We start from the raw sequence: 19265 nt of genomic DNA, 5'->3' as shown, positions 1-19265 counted from the left end.
AAACGGCTGCTATTCTATGCTTAGCCTCGCTATGATCCTCTCTGAAGTAAAGAAATACTGCGACATTTAGAGGGGTAAAACAACAGCGGAAGACTTGCAGTGAGAAGAGGCAGGCCAAGGGGTAGTTAGAGTCAGAGGAAGAGGAAGGAGCAGACCAAGGGGTAGTTAGAGTCAGAGGAAGAGGAAGGAGCAGGCCAAGGGGTAGTTAGAGTCAGAGGAAGGGAGAAGCAGCAGACCAAGGGGTAGTTAGAGTCAGAGGAAGGGAGAAGCAGCAGACCAAGGGGTAGTTAGTCAGAGAAAGTGAGAAGGAGCAGGCCAAGGGGTAGTTAGAGTCAGAGGAAGAGGAAGGAGCAGGCCAAGGGGTAGTTGGAGTCAGAGGAAGGGAGAAGCAGCAGACCAAGGGGTAGTTAGAGTCAGAGGAAGGGAGAAGGAGCAGGCCAAGGGGTAGTTAGAGTCAGAGGAAGAGGAAGGAGCAGGCCAAGGGGTAGTTAGAGTCAGAGGAAGTGAGAAGGAGCAGGCCAAGGGGTAGTTGGAGTCAGAGGAAGTGAGAAGGAGCAGACCAAGGGGTAGTTGGAGTCAGAGGAAGAGGAAGGAGCAGGCCAAGGGGTAGTTAGAGTCAGAGGAAGAGGAAGGAGCAGACCAAGGGGTAGTTGGAGTCAGAGGAAGAGGAAGGAGCAGGCCAAGGGGTAGTTAGAGTCAGAGGAAGAGGAAGGAGCAGGCCAAGGGGTAGTTAGTCAGAGGAAGAGGAAGGAGCAGACCAAGGGGTAGTTAGAGTCAGAGGAAGAGGAAGGAGCAGGCCAAGGGGTAGTTAGAGTCAGAGGAAGAGGAAGGAGCAGGCCAAGGGGTAGTTGGAGTCAGAGGAAGTGAGAAGGAGAAATATAAAAAAAGAAACAGTTGTGTTGCGTGTGATTGGTACCTAGACTCTTCTTTTTACTGAAAAACATCAGCAAGTGCTGAAAATTAGAGACAGACGTTGGGGGACAAACTCTCTCTTTCTCACACAAACACACTCTCTCTCTCTCTCATACACACACACTCTCTCTCACACATACTCTCTTTCTTACACACACTCTCTCTCTCACAAACACATGCACACGCTTTCTCTCTCCCACACATACATACACACACACAGATACACTCTCTTTCTCACACACATACACACTTTCTCTCACACATACACACTTTCTCTCACACACTTACTCTCTCTCCATTTCACACACACACACACACACACACACTCACATACACTGTCTGTATTTCTCACACACAAGTACCCACACTCTTTCTCATACACACACTCTCTCTCCCTCTCACAATGGCAATTTTCAGTTGCGATGTACTATTTCAACCCATGCAGGCCTTATTTGGCCAGAAGAGGGTCGGGTATGTTGACATCATGTAGAATCATTAAAAACCACTGCTGCCAGTCAAGTAGTGCATTGCCTGCCAAACCCACTGCATATTTGAGTTGGTCAGCGCTATTGTATTACATTTGATGATTGTGTGTTATGCTTTCTTTGGTCTAATCTTCTAGTGTCTGGATCCTTTCTATAATTTTCCTTCAACCTTTCAGAGTCTGTTCTCTCTCAATTTCTTTCTCACTCTCTCACACACACACACACACATGCGCGCGCGCAACACACACACACACACACACACACACACACACACACACAGAAAAGGGGGATAAACCCAGTTATTGGTGAGTGCATCTGAACATGACCTGCTAAAGAACTATGCATTGAGCTACCTATCGCTAACAAGCTAACTAGTTTTCGCAAGCACAAATCATGTACTAATGAGCTTTGGCTTCCTAAGGATGGTCAAGACATTTGTTCCTTTGGTCTTAGCTGTATTTTGTGACCCAAAGTCACTTCAGATAAAAAGCATTTGCAAAATGAATTGATAGCTCCCTTATAATCATCTTTGGGGCTGGAGTTAAACATGCTTGGTGTATTGCTGGTACTTTTATCCGTGTTTTAGGATCTGTGTACTCTGTGCCCGTTTGGGTACTCACTGAGTGTTGGGGCAAGATTTCTTTTTATATATATAAAAACATTTTTATATATACTGTACATCCGCAAAAATAATTTATATACTGTATATAAATAAGTTTTGCGGATGTATATATATATTTTTCCCCAAAGATAATTATAAGGGAGCTGTCCAGTGTCAGCAGCTGCTGAAACCCACATCCACATGAGGTAACTGAGTGAATCAGATGGACCTGTGTTACAATGAATAAATGCATTTTTGATAAAATATTACGTTTTTTGTAGACTGCTATGGCAATATCATGCACTGCAGTCAGGTCAATAAAAGACATTCAATTGGAAATTGTTTGCTGTAGGTCTTGACACATGCAGTAGCCAACACAATCCAGGGCGAATCCAATGCTCCTCTCATAGTTGAAGTAAGGTGAAAGAGGTTGTGCCATCATTTACTTGCTTCAGCAGGCATGAATGATTGAATGTGTATATGTGCCATGGAAGGAAAAAAAACATGGAAAGAGAGGTGGGTAGAATGACAGAGAGATATAGAGGGACAGAGAGAGAGGGGGATGTGAGAGCGAGAAGAAGAGGGAGAAAGAGGGGGAGAGAGAGAAAGAGAGAGAGGTAGAGAGAATGAAAGAGAGGGACCAAGAGAGGGAGAGAGAAAGAGAGATGAGTAACTAAGAGAGTATAGAGTGTGTGTTCTTCGGCACGTCCGGGATCACCCAGGCCACCAACACACCCAGGAACATCACACACACACACACACACACACACGCACACACACACACACACACACACACACACACACACACACACACACACACACACACACACCGAACACACTGTGGTACCACAAGCTGGGCTGGTGGTTCCACTAGGTTGGAATGGGAGTGAATTACCTCAAAAGGCCTATACGGGACAGGCTCTAGGACCCTGGGGAGGTGCTCTGGGGACTAGGAAGGTCAGGTCACTGATTGCAAGCTCAGGTGCAAATGGTTAGAGTAGGTTGGCACCTGAGCAGGAACGAGTTTGAAAAGAGTTGAGAGTGGGGACAGACCACCGTTGGTATGATTTAAGTTTGGAGCAACTGTTTTGCCTTTGAAGAAGTTTTATGTTTGACTTTTTGTTAGTTAATAAACCAAATTCCTCATTTGAAAGCATTTTTGCCTGCTCTGTCCAGTGATTACGCACTGCCCTACACCCCGCTCAGTGGTAAAGCCTCTCATGATGCCACATGTGGTGGAGAATGCGGGCAAGAGGGCGTAGGTGCTAATGAGCAGAAGTGAAGGAATCGACAGCTTGGTGAAACTTTTTCCAGGACTTCACACAAGCTGAACGAAAAAAACGAAATGGAGGAACTGGTGAAGATGCTGGTGGAGAGCCAGACGGCCCAGCTGGAGACCAGTGCAGCCTTGCTACAGATGCAGCGGATGGACAATCCGTCTGAAGCTGACCTACAGGAGGTTGCGAAGAAGCACGCCCGGTCTGATGAGATGTTTGAGAGAGTCCAGGAGAGGCTAACTCAGATGAGCAGGGCCGCAGCATTTGAAATGACTGCCACAGGGAAACGTCCGGCAGAGGTGTTCAAGAACCAACAAGGGGCTGAAGGGCAGAAGGTAAGAGAAATGCTTTCTGCCGTGATTCAAATGGTGAAGCCTGAAGCTGACCAGGTCTGGGAGGCCCTGCCTGAGATTGCCGAAGAAGGGGCAGCAACGCTGGCCAGCACCAAAGAGCTGGTGGTCCTAGGGGGCGATGATGAATGTGCCGATGATGAAGAGTATGACAGCGGTGATGATGAAGATTTCGATGTTGATGAACATTATGTCGATGAAGAGTATGACCGTCACGGCTGTGTTGAAGATGTTGATGTTGGTGAAAATGATGTCAATGATGATGAAGAGTATGACAGTGACTGTGAGGTTGAAGATGCTATTGACAAAGTTACTGTTGATGAAGATGATGATGATGCCGTCGATGAAGCTGGTGGTGAGGAGTATGACACAGACGATGATGCCGACCTCGGTGAAGAGGGGGACCAGACAAGCGTGGCTGCCCCTGCCGAGAGGAGGGAGATGTGCCTGTTCACCGGCTACCAGCACAGAGTGGTAGTAGCATGTCCCACAGTCGAAACTTCCAAAGAGAGGGGCCCCTTTGAATTAATTGAAGAAGGCAAATACAGCGCAGCCAAGAGCAAAGCTAGCTTCGAAATGGTCATTGAGAAGATTCCAGTGAAGCACAGCTGCAGCAAGAACCTCGACATCCATGAGGTACAGGTGGGCTGGTCTCTGGCCAATGGCAGCCTTCGGTTGGGTGAGGAAGAGCACTCCAGTGTTTACTCCAGCAGGGTCAAGAAGTCCACCAACAGCGAAACTGAGGGCTATGGTGAGCCCACGGCATGTCTTGATGCACAGAGACTGAACGCTCAGAACGAGCAAAAGAGACAGAGGGTCCACGACCGGAAGGGGGATGGATAGACTCCAAGGAAAAAAGAAGCTGGACAGACAAACTGGGAACTGACACAGGGAAGAAACGGACTTGATAATTGTTAAAAAAGAAAAAAAAAAGGAAAATACCCTCAATGAAGAGGGGGGGTGGGAAGGACATTTTGTGTTTTGTTGTTAAATAACCTATTGAGGTCCTGAAAAGTGTTATGTAAGGTGGTTTTGTGCTTAGCTTTGGATAATCGAATTAAGCCCTTCTTTAACCTCCCGGGAGGGGCATGAAGTTGAGGGGAAGGGTATGTGGTACCACAAGCTGGGCTGGTGGTTCCACTAGGTTGGAATGGGAGTGAATTACCTCAAAAGGCCTATACGGGACAGGCTCTAGGACCCTGGGGAGGTGCTCTGGGGACTAGGAAGGTCAGGTCACTGATTGCAAGCTCAGGTGCAAATGGTTAGAGTAGGTTGGCACCTGAGCAGGAACGAGTTTGAAAAGAGTTGAGAGTGGGGACAGACCACCGTTGGTATGATTTAAGTTTGGAGCAACTGTTTTGCCTTTGAAGAAGTTTTATGTTTGACTTTTTGTTAGTTAATAAACCAAATTCCTCATTTGAAAGCATTTTTGCCTGCTCTGTCCAGTGATTACGCACTGCCCTACACCCCGCTCAGTGGTAAAGCCTCTCATGATGCCACAACACACACACACACACACACACACACAGGCAAAGAGAGGATCTTAACACATAAATCATAAATACCTCCAGTCAAAATCAACTCAGTCCTACACATTGGCACATTGACATTTATACACACACAGTAAGGAATAACTGCAATGACACCCAGCTGATCAGCCTTGTCACAGCCTTTATATATTATTACTGTTTGTACAATGTATTTCTATTCAAAAGTAAACATTGCTTATTTTGTCTCTTATTTACTTGTCGATGGGTTTCTACACATAAAATGGCTCTGTTCTAACCAAATGGACGTCATACTACCCCGAACGAAACAAGCTCAAAGAGCTAGTGATACCTGAGAAATGGTAGGTCTAACATCTGCTGCTGTGGAGAACTTCACAGAGAAATGTGCAAAAGCAGTTTGTGATAGTGTCTGTGTGTTTGTTTGTGTGTGCGTGTTTGTGTGTGTGTGTGTGTGCGTGTGTGTGTGTGTGTGTGTGTGTGTGTGTGTGTGAGTGTGTATGTGAGTGTGTGTGTGTTTGTCTGTGTGTATGTGTTTGTCTGTGTGTGCGTGTGTGTGTATTTAGTTCCACATGTTGTGCAATGGCAGCATATCCATGAACCAGATGTGCCTGTGTTTATGTGTGTTTTTCTCCCAATGCCAGATCCTCCCACAACGCCTGACGCTCCGCTTCCATGTTCGCCGCAGTTCAAGGACAGATCCGGAAAAAGTGAAAATTGACCTTGGATGAAGGAGGAGTGTCCAACCCTCTTTCCTCCGAGTTCTCTTTCGGTTCCAAACACGCATGAAATGATTGTCTCAGCGTAGTACGTTCGCTACTGAAGCCATGTGTTGTTTTTGTTTTTGTTGTTTTGTTTTGTGCCAACCAGGAGCGAGTGAGGTGCGTGTCCCTCTGTCCCCGGGGAGACGAGGAAGTCTAAGAGGCGTCTATGGGGGGCAGTGTCCTCACGCGCTTCACTTTTCAAACAGAGAACAACGGAATGTCACATTCAGATGTACATAGATAAGAGAAACGAACAACGTCAGTCCCTATATGCATCGTGACCACAAGTGCTAACGATCAGGGGACACTCCCTACCCCTCCCCCCACCCCCCCCCACCCCTCACTTTTCCCCCTCCCCCACCACTGGGGTACCACCTACTGCAGGTTCGAGAGGGGCAATTAAAACCCAACCTACCCCCCCCCCCCCCCAACCACCATCACTAAATACACACATAAAGCTCCCCTTTCTATACCCCCCCCCACCCCCTCTTGTGTTTCCTAAAGGCTGGACACCCCCCAGCTTCCTCTCCCTCCGTGTCCTCACACGGCCGTGTGCTTGGCCGCCTCGTTCTTGGGTGACATGGACGGCTGCCTGGTGAACTGGCTGAAGCTGGCCGCCCGGGGCCGGGGTCGAGGCAGCGCCGAGGTGGTGACTGAGAGGTCCCCCGGCCTCAGGGGAGTCTGCTGCAGGGGCCTGGGCAGGTTGGGCAGCTGGGCGCCGGCGTGGGCGTGGGCAAGGGCCTGGACGGGGGGGTCCTTGGAGAAGAGGCTCTGGATGAGATGAAGCTTCTCCTTCTCCTCGCGCATGAAGACGTCCACCAGCAGAGTCTTCTCCTTCTTCAGCTGCTCGCTGATGTTCTTCGGCACGTCCGGGATCACCCAGGCCACCAACACACCCAGGAACATCACCAGGTTCTGCAGCGCACACACACACACACACACCCACAGGCAAATAGAGGCTCTTAACACATAAATCATAAATACCTCCAGTGAAAATACCCAACACAGTCCTACATATTGGCATATTGACGTTTATATGCACAAAAAAACATGGCCCCCACACACGCACGCACCCTATCAGTCATCAGTGACATCCCTTTCATAAGCTTCAAAACAGGCCGTCTGGCAGTGCACAGCCCTTTCAGGCTTGATTCCCTAACCCTCACTTCAAACACCATCACCATCCAACTGCTGCTCACTCTGCCAGACGTCTGATGACTGTTTGGAATAGTTCCTGTCTGAACTCATTAGAGGCAGGAACTAATCCAAATGAGTTCACTGGATGCACGCTGCTGCATGCAGAACTACACTGTAACTCAGCCTGGCAATGGAACATTTCAGTTTTCAGCATACAGCAACCACTGATCTTGCTGGAGTATATTCCTTTAGAAAAAATTCATATATACATATGTTTATATTTTATTTTGTGGGTTCTGTATTAAACAAAGCTTGCTTTAGGAAACAAAGACTTTCTTTACTCTTTCTGATTTGAAATATGTAAAAAGTCTTAGCAATACAAAATGTGTCAAACATCTTAACAATGAAATATACAAACAACAATTAAATATGTAAAACGTCTTAACAATGAAATATGTTAAAGTCTTAACAATGACATTTTAAAACTAGAGTGATAACCCTTATGAGGACCTTAGCTTGCTTGTCATGTTTGTGGATGCTTGGGTTACATCAAGCAGGTGGCAAAGAGCTCATCTCTACAATTAAAACCCAACCCCCCCCCCTAAAGGATTGAGAAAAGTCTGTGTTTACAATGGGATGCAGGAAGTGTGATGAATGAGACGAACTGACGACTGAAACATATCGTTGGGGAGGGAGAGACAGGCTCCTCAATCGAAAAAGACGTCTCAGTCTGACTGAAACATGTCTTTGGGAACGGAGAGACAGTAAGTGAACACCTTCATTAATAAAGACGTCTCACATTCCTAAAGTAATATCATGTGGGGTGTATTGTGTTTGTGGACAATATTAATGAGTGCAAATTTAGATACATATATACATGTGAATATGTACATGTATAGATATATATATTTCTTTAGTTTTTTTTCCCCCTTTTAAGCAATGGACTTTCTATTTCAGAATGCTTTTTTTATGTAATGTCATGTGTGATGTGTTGTGTTTGTGGGCAATGCTGATATGCCTGGATCCGGATGGTTTGGGCCAAAGACATCCATGGACTGTTAACCCCATTACCTAAGACGTGTACCCGTAGCACTTAATTTCATTTAATGATGTGATGTACTGTATGACTGCAATGGATAAAAGGAAATAAAAAGAAGTAAAATAAAGACGTCTCAGTCTGACTGAAACATGTCTTTGGGAAGGGAGAGACACTAAGTGAACACCTTCATTAATAAAGACGTCTCAGTCTGTACCTGGAAAAGGATCACAAAGGCCAGCCGAGCCGCCAGAATGGACCAGTACTGTTTGGAGAACTGGTAGGATTCAGAGGCCCAGGGTGGCTCCCTGTAGTCTTTATACCTTAGGAAGGAAACACACACACACACACACACACACACACACACACACACACACACACACACACACACACACACACCACACACACACACACGGTTAAATCACTTACAGGGATACTCTCTGACATTAATCACTTACGGGGACACTGGTCGCCTGGTGACAAAAATAAGTGTGAAAACATCAGAGGCACATGCTTCGCTTTATCGTTAAAAGGGTCATCCACAAACAACAACAACAAAAAGCAAACAATACACCACTGTTGTCAGGCGATTCTGCAAGAGAAGAGCCTGTTTTTCTGGAAACGTCGGGTGCAACTTGGGCCGTGGTCTGGAAAGGTTCTGCCATGTGCTGCTGATGGTGCGGACGGACCTGGGCCTGATTTGGTCCCGGTCCAAATGCCAGATCAGGAACAAGTGCACTTCAGAATCAGTTGTTATCCTGTCCATGTTTAACCCTTTACAACCCTTTATATATATAAACTACACCTACATAGAATTTAAAGATAAAAGTTTTTAAAGATAGTAATCTGTAGTTATTTGTACGTACATAAATACTGCTGGATAGCAGAAGAGCTGTTTTTTGGTCTTCCTACGCGAGACTATTTCCATGCAACTCCACAGCATGTCCAGTCCCACCTCTTATGTCAAAACAAATTCACACGTACACCTGAGAGCCGTGCACCACAACCAGAAACACCATATATGAATACAAGTTCTCTGGGCAAACTACTTCAATCAGATTAACAGTAATATAAAAAACATCAGCAGAGGGAGAGTTTTTCATTACCTATATTGAATTATGAGGGCGGCGAGAGAGAGAGATGGGGACTGGGTCTCTGGTTTGACTGCCTTATACAGTAAAGCACCAGGAATGTTGAAAAACTGGTTTGGATTCCCTGGGATGGCCGGTCATCTCAGTTGACAGAGAACAATCCCAGGGGTCGAGGCTCCTTGTTTGGGCATGGCAAGAAAGTGGGGGAAAGTACAAATATGGACCTGGCCTAGAAGGCGATTATTCAATTTGTATTATGCTGGCGCTATTTTAGAAGATGGGCCAAGCTGAATCGCAAACATGCGTGTCTGAGGGTGTTCGTGGGCAAACAAACAGACACACACACAGACACACACACTCACTCACACAAACACACAAACAAACACACACACACACACACACACACACACACACACACACACACACACACACACACACACACACACACACACACACACACACACACACACACACACACACACACACACACACACACACACACACACACACACACACACACACACACATACACACACATACACACACACAAAGCCAAATAGCCAAAAGCAGCATCCAGTTGCTGAAGGTCAACCATGGTACTCTCTGTAAACAATCACAGGTCGGTCCACTGAGCCTGATTCCTCTGTCCCTCAGCTCTTACCCAGAAACCCCCTCTCTCGCTCTGACCGCAGGGCCTAGCGGGTCTGGTCCAGTAGCCTAAGACCTAGCCTGAGTGTGACTTAACAGCAGGCTGCATCAAGCAGGGCTGTGAGCGTGACCCGGCCCATACCTTTGTCGCTCTCGGTCTCCTTTGACCGGTCTTCTGCTCATTCTTTTCTCACTCTCGCTCTCTGCTTCTCACATTCTTTCTTATCTCCAACTGTCTCTCTTCCTCTTTTCTCATTTGCCCCCCCCCCCCCCCCCCCCCCGACTCTCTTCTTTGCCATCTTTGATCTCTTTCTCTCTCATTCCCTCTTCATTTCCTACTCTCTCTTTTTCTCCGCCTGTCCTGCAGATATTTCATCCGCCGCTCCCATTACAGTGTTCTATCTGAAACTGGAAGCCCTGGTTCTGACTCTGGCTCCTCTTAGGCCTCTTGCTGTTTACCACGGAGAGAGCGCAAAGGGAGAGAAAGGCAGACATTCCTGACGCACACTTCTCAGACAGAGCAATAAACAGATATGTAGACACACACACACACACACACACACACACACACACACACACACATACACACACACACACACACAGGAAACCATCCCCACTGACATGAGCTTATAAGTGCTTATTACTTCCTGTGTATTTTACGGAGCCACTTTGACTGAAGAAATATGGTTAAGCCTAGGTTTAATGACTGCAACCATTACTTGATGAACAACTTCATGAATAATGTATATGCTAGGTTCAAAGCTTTACTGTGATGGCAGTAGTCACTGCAAAACTATGACTTTTAGACTTGTGGTACAATACAGCTCTTTCTACCAATCATTGGATACTTGGATATGACCATCTAACTTCAGCACGCATTAAAAACCTATAATATGCAATATGTCATTCTGATCAAATCTCTAGCAGCACTTCCACTTGACCGCCCATTGTAGAGTCAACAACCAATCAGTGTCTATTTTAAGGAACAACCATCAGTTTTTCAACTTACAGTCTTCTAAGGCAAAACAGGCAGCTATCTGTCAAATTAACTGTAATCATGACCTGGCCCCACTCCATAAACCCAGGCCTCTTCATAGGCAGAAATCAGTCAACAGATACTTTGGGGATTGTCTGTGATTGGCCACACAAACCAATAAGAACTAAATGTTATTTAAGCAATAAGGTTCGAGAGGCAGTACGGTATCGTCAATAATGTACTTGTTCGAACAAGTACATTATTGACGATACCGTACTGACTCGAGTACCTTATTGCTTTTATAACACGGTTGCCAGCGACTTTAAAAATATTAAGTCAAATTTAATTATAAACAGTAAGCTGCCTTTCAGCACAAAAAAGTTCTAGCCACCAAACATTCTGTATCGCATTTCAGTAGCCAAGAGAAAATAGTCCCCCTTTGTGTGGCTGTTGCTATGCAACAGACAAATAGCATTGGGAACTTCACGTCTGTTAACCTAGCACAAAAAGTTTGTTGATGATTAGCTAGGAGAACGACATTGATCTCGCACCATTTAATTAATTCACATTGCTCATTTTATAAAGTTGCCATTAAAATAACACAAACTACAATGGGACACTTTCAACTTTGTTATTATTTGTTTTTATTATATGGCAACGACAGTACGAGCATTCTGATTGGCTAATGGGTAGTCATGCCAGCCGCGCATTGACGTTCTAGCCGGTCTGCGGTCTGATAAGTATCCTTATTGCACACCCCATCAATCTTAAAAATGAGTGATACCATGTACCAAGTACTAAACATTACATCCTTAAAAATTAGCGATATATCAACAGCCCTGAGCATGTATTGATAGAATCAGGACTCCTATTATGAAATTATCTGAGAACAGGAAACCAGTTGAATGTCGTGGTAACATAACCATGACAGTTGACAGAATTCGCAAACATTTTGATATCGGGTAATACTTTATAGGACTTCAGAAGCAGCGAAAATGTGTTATTGAAAGTGATGATGAAGACTTGACTACTATAGTTTAAAAACCTTGCGTTTAACTGTAAATTAAAGCCATTTAAGCTGAGCCCTGTTGTCCGTTTTCTATTGATCATTGTAACTTGAAGTTAGCAAGTCATTTTTTGCTAGGCAACACCTGAAACACTGTGTCGTGAGAATTCTTGAGAGCTGAACAAAACGACTTGTTTTCTATTTACAATTACCGTTTATTTTTAAAATGAAAAGAGCTTAAATGCCATATAATAAACAACTTACTAACCTCGACCGTTCGATCATGCAGGTATATCAGACTTCGGCCCGCAGCATCAACCTCGCTATCGCTCGGTCGATACCTTACGGCCTCTGTCTGATATTTACCTGCATGACCTCACTCTCGGCCAGTAAGTAGTTAATATTGATTTGGATATCGCCACTAACTAGCTTGTGAGAGCTACGTGTGTTTCAATGGGTTTTTGATCTAGGGTTAGCAGTCACCTACAAATAATATTCGAGAATTTCAGTTAAGACTTACAATACTCTGCAACATTCGTGTAGCACAGAAACAACTAACCAGGTCAATGTAGACGTATAAAAAGTCGTGTAGATAGCTTAATTCACATGAAACATTCCCCACTACATTCCCCACAAAACGTCGCCATCTTGGTTAGATATTTTTTTTTGAGTGCGCACTGATATGGAACGCTCAGGTAGATGAAAACAGGTCGTACAGTTACTATATCGTTGAATATAGCACACCCGGTGACTCACAATCAGAATGGTGGATTCCATCTACCCGTGTTATAATTAAGCAATAAGGTTCGAGAGGCAGTACGGTATCGTCAATAATGTACTTGTTTGAGGGAGTTGTTAGGCCCGACGCGCAGCGGAGGGCCGGCAAACCCTCGAACAAGTACATTATTGACGATACCGTACTGACTCGAGTACCTTATTGCTTTTATAACACGGTTGCCAGCGACTTTATAAATATTAAGTACAATGAAAGTAAACAGTAAGCTGCCTTTCAGCACAAAAAAAGTTGTAGACACCAAACGTTGTGTATCGCATTTCAGTAGCCAAGAGGAAATAGTCCCCCTTTGGGTGGCTGTTGCTATGCAACAGACAAATAGCATTGGGAACTTCACGTCTGTTAGACCTAGCACAAAAGCTACGTGTGTTTCAATGGGTTTTTGGTCTAAGCGCTAAAAGTCACCTACAAATAATAATCGAGACTTTCAGTAAAGACTTACAATACTGTGCAACATTCGTGTAGCATAGAAACAACTAACCGAGTCAATTTAGACATATAAAAAGTCGTGTAGATAGCTAAATTCACATGAAACATTCCCCACTACATTAGCCACAACACACCGCCATCTTTGTTAGATATTTTCTTTTGAGTGCGCACTGATTTGGAATGCTCAGGTAGATGAAAACAGGTCGTACAGTTACTATACCGTTGAATATAGCACACCCCGGAACTCACTCTCAGAATGGTGGATTCCATCTACCCGTGTTATAATTCCATCTACCCGTGTTATAACATGTGATAACATTCCAACAGTCTCGTTATCATGTCTTATTATACGGCTCTTCAGAATGTTTCAAAAAGTACCATTGATTTGAATGGGCCATCCCTACGTCATACCCATACATTAATTCCTGCTAACAGACCTCTGCGAAAGATAATCACCGCTGTCATTGGCAACGGGTTTTGTACTTCTAATTCACATCTTTCATATCATTCCGCCAGAAGTCCAGTCATTTTAACGCAACAGTAGACAGTAATTTGAAGTCAGCAAGTAATGGGTTGCTATGCAACACCTGAAACTTCAAAGTTCTATTTGCTTGAAGAACTATTTATTTCTAAACGGGACACATGAAACGGCACCTAAATCATTAAAAAGAGGTATGTTGGAGGAATGTCTTCTATCGTTTTTGGCAAGTACCCGTATAATAAGCGGGATAATGTATTGTCCGTCGGTCATTCTCCAAAAATAATTCCCTTCGGTACGAAACAACACCCTCCGCTGCGCGTCGGGGTGTTGTTCGCCCCGTCGGGAATTATTTTTGTAGAATGACCTCCGGACAATACATTATCCCTTACATAACATTCCAACAGTCTAGTTATCATGTCATAACATTCTAACACTCTGCTGGAGGGTCTGGCATGCTCTGCATAGTGCCTGCCCTCCAAAACCTGACTGGACACATTACCGTGCCGTCACGTTAGCTGGAGACACGAAGCAGGGTTTAATCGCAATGTCTTTACCTAATGACAAGAAACGAACAAGACTGGTGCAATGAGGGAAAGAGTCACTGTGCAATCATGTAAGGACAGAGATCCCACCCTCGGGGGCGGCCATGGTTGTTGTGGTTGTTATTAGGAAATGATGGGATGATGAGAAGGAGCTCCAAAACTAGATTAATGAGAGGAGTGACGCCCTCCTATAAAATACACCAAACTGCAGATAGTATTTATTGCATTTAACACTGTACATTAATGCAAAAGCACATTGCTAACAGGAAGTAAACACGACACACATGACTTTTACAAGAGAAAAGTCCAAAAACATGGAGCAGATAGAAACCAATATTACCACTGTACATTACCACTGTACATATGACGATACATACCATTCTGTAGACCTAGTTAGTACTGCAGCAGCTGCAGTTAACCTGCACATAATACTATTCCTATGTACTTCTGGTTAGAGGGGAACTTAATTCCATTGCCTTTTTTACCTATACTTTACACAATGCCTATGGAGTTCAATGGAACCAAATCAATCTAAGACGCCTCCATTCCTCCTCGAGTAGAAGCACGTTCTTCGTTCTTCTAGCCTCCGTCCTGTATGCTCCCCTCTGAGTTCTCTGGACTTCCAGAACCCTCCAGGACCCTCCTCTCAGCTCTCTCAGCTCATGCTCTGCCAGTGGCGACAGCTTCAGACATGCCAGGCCACTGTTCTGATATCTGATGAAACATTTAAGCTCGCCTCGGAGAGACAGACAACAAGTAGGTCCCCTGTGCAGTCCGGCAGGAAGGCCTGCTCTGCCCCCCTCAACACCACTTCCCCCAGTGCCTAAAAAAAGAATTATGATGCCATACCCTCTGCAAAGTTGTATGTGTGAGTGTGTGTGTGTGTGTGTGTGTGTGTGTGTGTGTGTGTGTGTGTGTTTGAAGGTTTGAAGGGAATGTCATGCAGTATGTATTACACAATCCCCTGCCACTCTCATGCACTATAGTGTTGAGCGTGCAACAGAAATATTCTAGAACACCTTCGACATCTTCTTATTACTCAAGTCTTTCTCTTTTCTAATGAGAGCTCTTCTGTTACCATTCCAGTCAACTGTCTTCGGCATTCATAATTATCACACTTGATTTAGTATTTATCTTGTCTTAGTCTTCGTGTTTTGTCTTTTTTTATCTGTTTTGCAAAGCACTTCAGGCTGTCCGTGAACAAACTATGCAATAGAACCTACATTCCACCCTATCTCTGCTTTTACTAGAAAGGGTGACCCACCTTAACCCGTAGGTGTCAATGCTCCCCCGGGGGATAAGGTGTTTTTTATGGATAATTGTCTTTAAAGCTCCGCAAGTCTTTGTTGTAGAGACATACAAATAACACCCCCTGAAACATTAAACCCTTTTCTTTTTAAATATATACAGTTCGAAACTAAAATATAAATAAGCACTTTGTAAGGACACTTAGTAGTGTGAACACTCAGCAGTGTAGCCAATATACAAACGCATTCCATGGAGCCTTTGGTGAGCTTTTGTTAGACTTGCAGTCAGGGGGTTACAGCCCCTCTGGGTTATCAGTGGGGAAGTGGTGGTTATCTCGTTAGCTCTCTACCTAACTGACTGGGAGGTCCATCCAGTCTACCTGGAGGGAGAGCTTACCTTTTCTCACCTAACGACCGGCTGTCAGGGGTGAAATATGATCCTCTGATATGGTCACATATAGCCGGGCTTGTTGCTGCCTTAGGAAAACTCAGATGCTTAGCAGCTTTTAGCAAGGGGGCCAGATCAGGGCACAATCCAAAACATCTGCCCAAGCTCCCAGTGAGCTGTTGTTGTTTTTATCAGCAAATAAAAAAGCCTGTTACAAGCAATAAACACTTAACCAGCGTAATTTCATTTATTAATTATGCCGTATCGCTGTTATACTTTGCTAATAAAATGAACAGTGAACAAAACCTCAACGATATTCAGACATTTAATAAAATGAAAAATACGTATATACTAATATAAAACAAATATAGGTTACACTTTATTTGGATAGTATGCCTACAGAAACCTTACTGATGGTTTGTTGAAATTCAAGTTTAGTCTTTCTAATTGTTTGCTGAACATCACCTTAACCAAACCCAACCTCTTACTCTAACTTTAACCCCAAATTCCAGTTAACAGAGTTTTAACACATAGTTTGTTTATAATCTGAGCATCTGCAGATAATATATATGGGACCATCCAAATAAAGTGTGACCCAAATATATACTAATATTAATTGGATTTTTGTACTTACATAAAAAACAAACAAATACATATATTGGTTCCTACACAATGATGCTACTTCTTACCCTTATCGTTAGATGCTTACTGTATTTCATGGGCTTTGCACCTGTACTCTGCATAACAACAGTAAAGTTGAATCTAATCTAATCTAATCTAATTGAATCTAAAACAGCAACCCAAAAACACCTATCTCCCCTCGGCTGTGCTCACCTGCAGACAGTCACCTCGTGGCCGTACTGCGTGGCGATGGGGGAGGATCCCGTCTTGAAGTTGGTGACGTTGAAGTAGGACAGGGTGTGGTCGATGAAGCCGTGCATGGTGCCCGTGTCACTGTACATGTACTGGTACATCAGCCGGGGAATGAAATCCGAAGTGAAAGAGATCACAAAGGCCTGGTGGGTAATGAAAACAGAGACATACAGCATATATATATTATATATCATATACGTGCCGTAAGGCAATTACTCCAATATTCTGCCTTTGATAGTACAAACATGCTGTAACTGGGATCCTCTAGTAAATAAATATTTATTGAAATAAACAACTATACATTTATAATGAATGAATTCATTATTTATAATGTAAAATTATATAAAGGTAAAGGTCTGGTATTTAGCAGACAATTTTATCCAAAGCGACTTACAAGGGCATCCTGCAGGCACCAGGAACCGAACCTGGAACGCTAACCACTGTATATATACATTATCTGGCATCTGGTTAATAACACCTGCAAATGCTGCCCCATTCTGGCCTAAAAGACAACTAAACAAGCAATTATCAAATGTATTGATTTGCACAGCATCATTAACCATAGGCATTGTCTCTGTGACGGCCGTGGTGCGACCGCACATGAACCGCACACTCCTGCCCCATCTTTGCAACCACTATTGCACCCAAACAGACATGGTTTGCACACACACGCGCACACAAACACTCAGACCACTGATTGCAATTGGATCCACCTAATGGAAACTGTTAATTGCCTAGACTGGCAGAGGGGACACTACAAATGGTCTAGGCCAGGAAGTAAGGTGTTTTTTACAAACCTGTGAGACATTATGTATTTATGTTTTAGGTAACACTTTATAATAACTACACACAATTCATCATTTATTAAGCATTTATTAACTATTAGGAAATGGTTTGTTCACCATTCGTTATTTATTGTTCATACATAACGTATCATTAGTAAAGCATTTCTTCACACATTTATAAATGGTTTGTTCATAGTCAATGAGCCTTCTAAAAAACTATCAAATAATGGTTTGTTCATAATTAGTTATTTATTGTTCATACATAACGTATCATTAGTGAAGCATTTCTTCACACAGTTATAAATGGTTTGTTCATAGTAAATAAGCCTTTTAAAAAACTATTAGATAATGGTTTGTTCTCCATTAGTTATTTATTGTTCATACATAATGTATCATTAGTAAAGCATTTGTACACACAATCATTAATGGCTTGTTCATAGTAAGTAATGCTGTCCAAAATTACGCTAAGTAATTTAACCATTATTATCTAGGTACTTAGGAATGTATAAGGCCGGTTAAATCCTGGAAGTTGATGATTAACAGACTATCTAGACCTACATTTGTTCATGCCTTAAATAAAATGTTATGATTTAGAAATAGGCCTCAACTAATAGCTGGGGCGTTAATACATATGTTACAAATACTTACCAATTAGGTTATCCATGATTAATTCAAGAGTTACTGCTGGTTAGTAAAGTATATTATGTGAGCCCATCTAAAGTGAGCACTTTCTATGCTTTACAAAGCATTTATAAATAAGTTGCAAACATCACCTGGACACAAACATGTATTATTCTATTTGGACATGCCTCCAGAAATATGCCTACGGATAGTTAGTGCTACTGCATCTTTAACAAGCAGTTAACAACACTTCAATTCATGATTAAATCATAAGTTACTACTGATTCGTTGACTACATGGTGTGAGCCCATCTAAAGTGAGGACTTGCTATGCTTTGCAAAGCATTTATAAATGGTTGCAAACAGAACCTGGACACAAACATGTATTATTCTATTTGGACATGCCTTCAGAAATATGCCTACGGATAGTAAGTGTTACTGCATCTTTAACAAGCACTTAACAACACTTCAATTCATGATTAACTCATGCGTTACTACTGATTAGTTGACTACATGGTGTGAGCCCATCTAAAGTGAGGACTTGCTATGCTTTACAAGGCATTTATTAATGAGTGGCAAAAGCTAGCAGATACCAAAGAGACACTAGTAAAAGTAGTATTATTTTAAGAAAAGGGAAAGAAATGCCAAAGTGATGAAAACGTACAAATATTTATTTAAAACTAAATATGCACACAAGTTGAAAATCATCACTTAAAATAATGAAACTGTTGAGTTCAAGTAATGCTTATATTTAGACATAAAAGCTTTACGCAGACATCAATACAAATTTTGGAAAGAAATTATGAGATTTGGACTGGAAAGGCTTTTCGTATATCCTTGAACAACCGTCCAAGTGGCCGATCATCAGGGTGACCGGAGCCAAAAAGTCAATAATTTTATCCGGATCATGGCACCATTGTAACAAGTCCTGCGTTGCGTTCTGTGTGAGTCTGTTTGCTGGGCAAGAAATGGCCACGCACTGAAGTTCTGATGCCTTGTTCCAGCAAAGTGGAGCTCCTTACACTGAACACATTAACATACAATGTAAAAATGACTAAACTGTGTGAGTAAGGAACTGTATAGGTTCTGATGCAGATATGGTGGTGTCACCCTGGTGTGTCTGTAAGAACACCTCTGGAGTCGGAATGCAGTCTTTAGGGGGTTTATGCAGCTATTGTAGGCAGCACAGCAATACACAGGACTCAGGCATATTCAGTGAACTCAATGATCTTTGCATTTGTGTTTGTGGTCTATCAAAAGGAAATAAAGTACAAATTATACATTAGTGTGCATAAATAACGTTAACATAAAGGCTTAAT

General features: G+C 43.3%; 1 protein-coding gene across 1 annotated transcript in view; it reads right to left on the bottom strand.

The window, feature by feature from the left end:
• Window positions 1-6434: 6434 nt before the first annotated feature.
• The window catches only part of ano2b (anoctamin 2b), a gene marked incomplete at both ends in the record, with an annotated part of 102505 nt that continues 89674 nt past the window's right edge, over window positions 6435-19265 (bottom strand). The window contains 3 exons of the mRNA XM_080851726.1: window positions 6435-6809; window positions 8285-8390; window positions 16503-16684. Coding sequence (XP_080707852.1) covers window positions 6435-6809; window positions 8285-8390; window positions 16503-16684 — 663 coding nt within the window. The remainder of the gene's footprint in view (window positions 6810-8284; window positions 8391-16502; window positions 16685-19265) is intronic.

Source organism: Sprattus sprattus, assembly GCF_963457725.1.
Source record: "Sprattus sprattus genome assembly, chromosome: 14".
NCBI lineage: Eukaryota > Metazoa > Chordata > Actinopteri > Clupeiformes > Clupeidae > Sprattus > Sprattus sprattus.
Note: the sequence above shows the minus strand (reverse complement) of the source record. Positions and strands in the feature narration are given on the sequence as shown.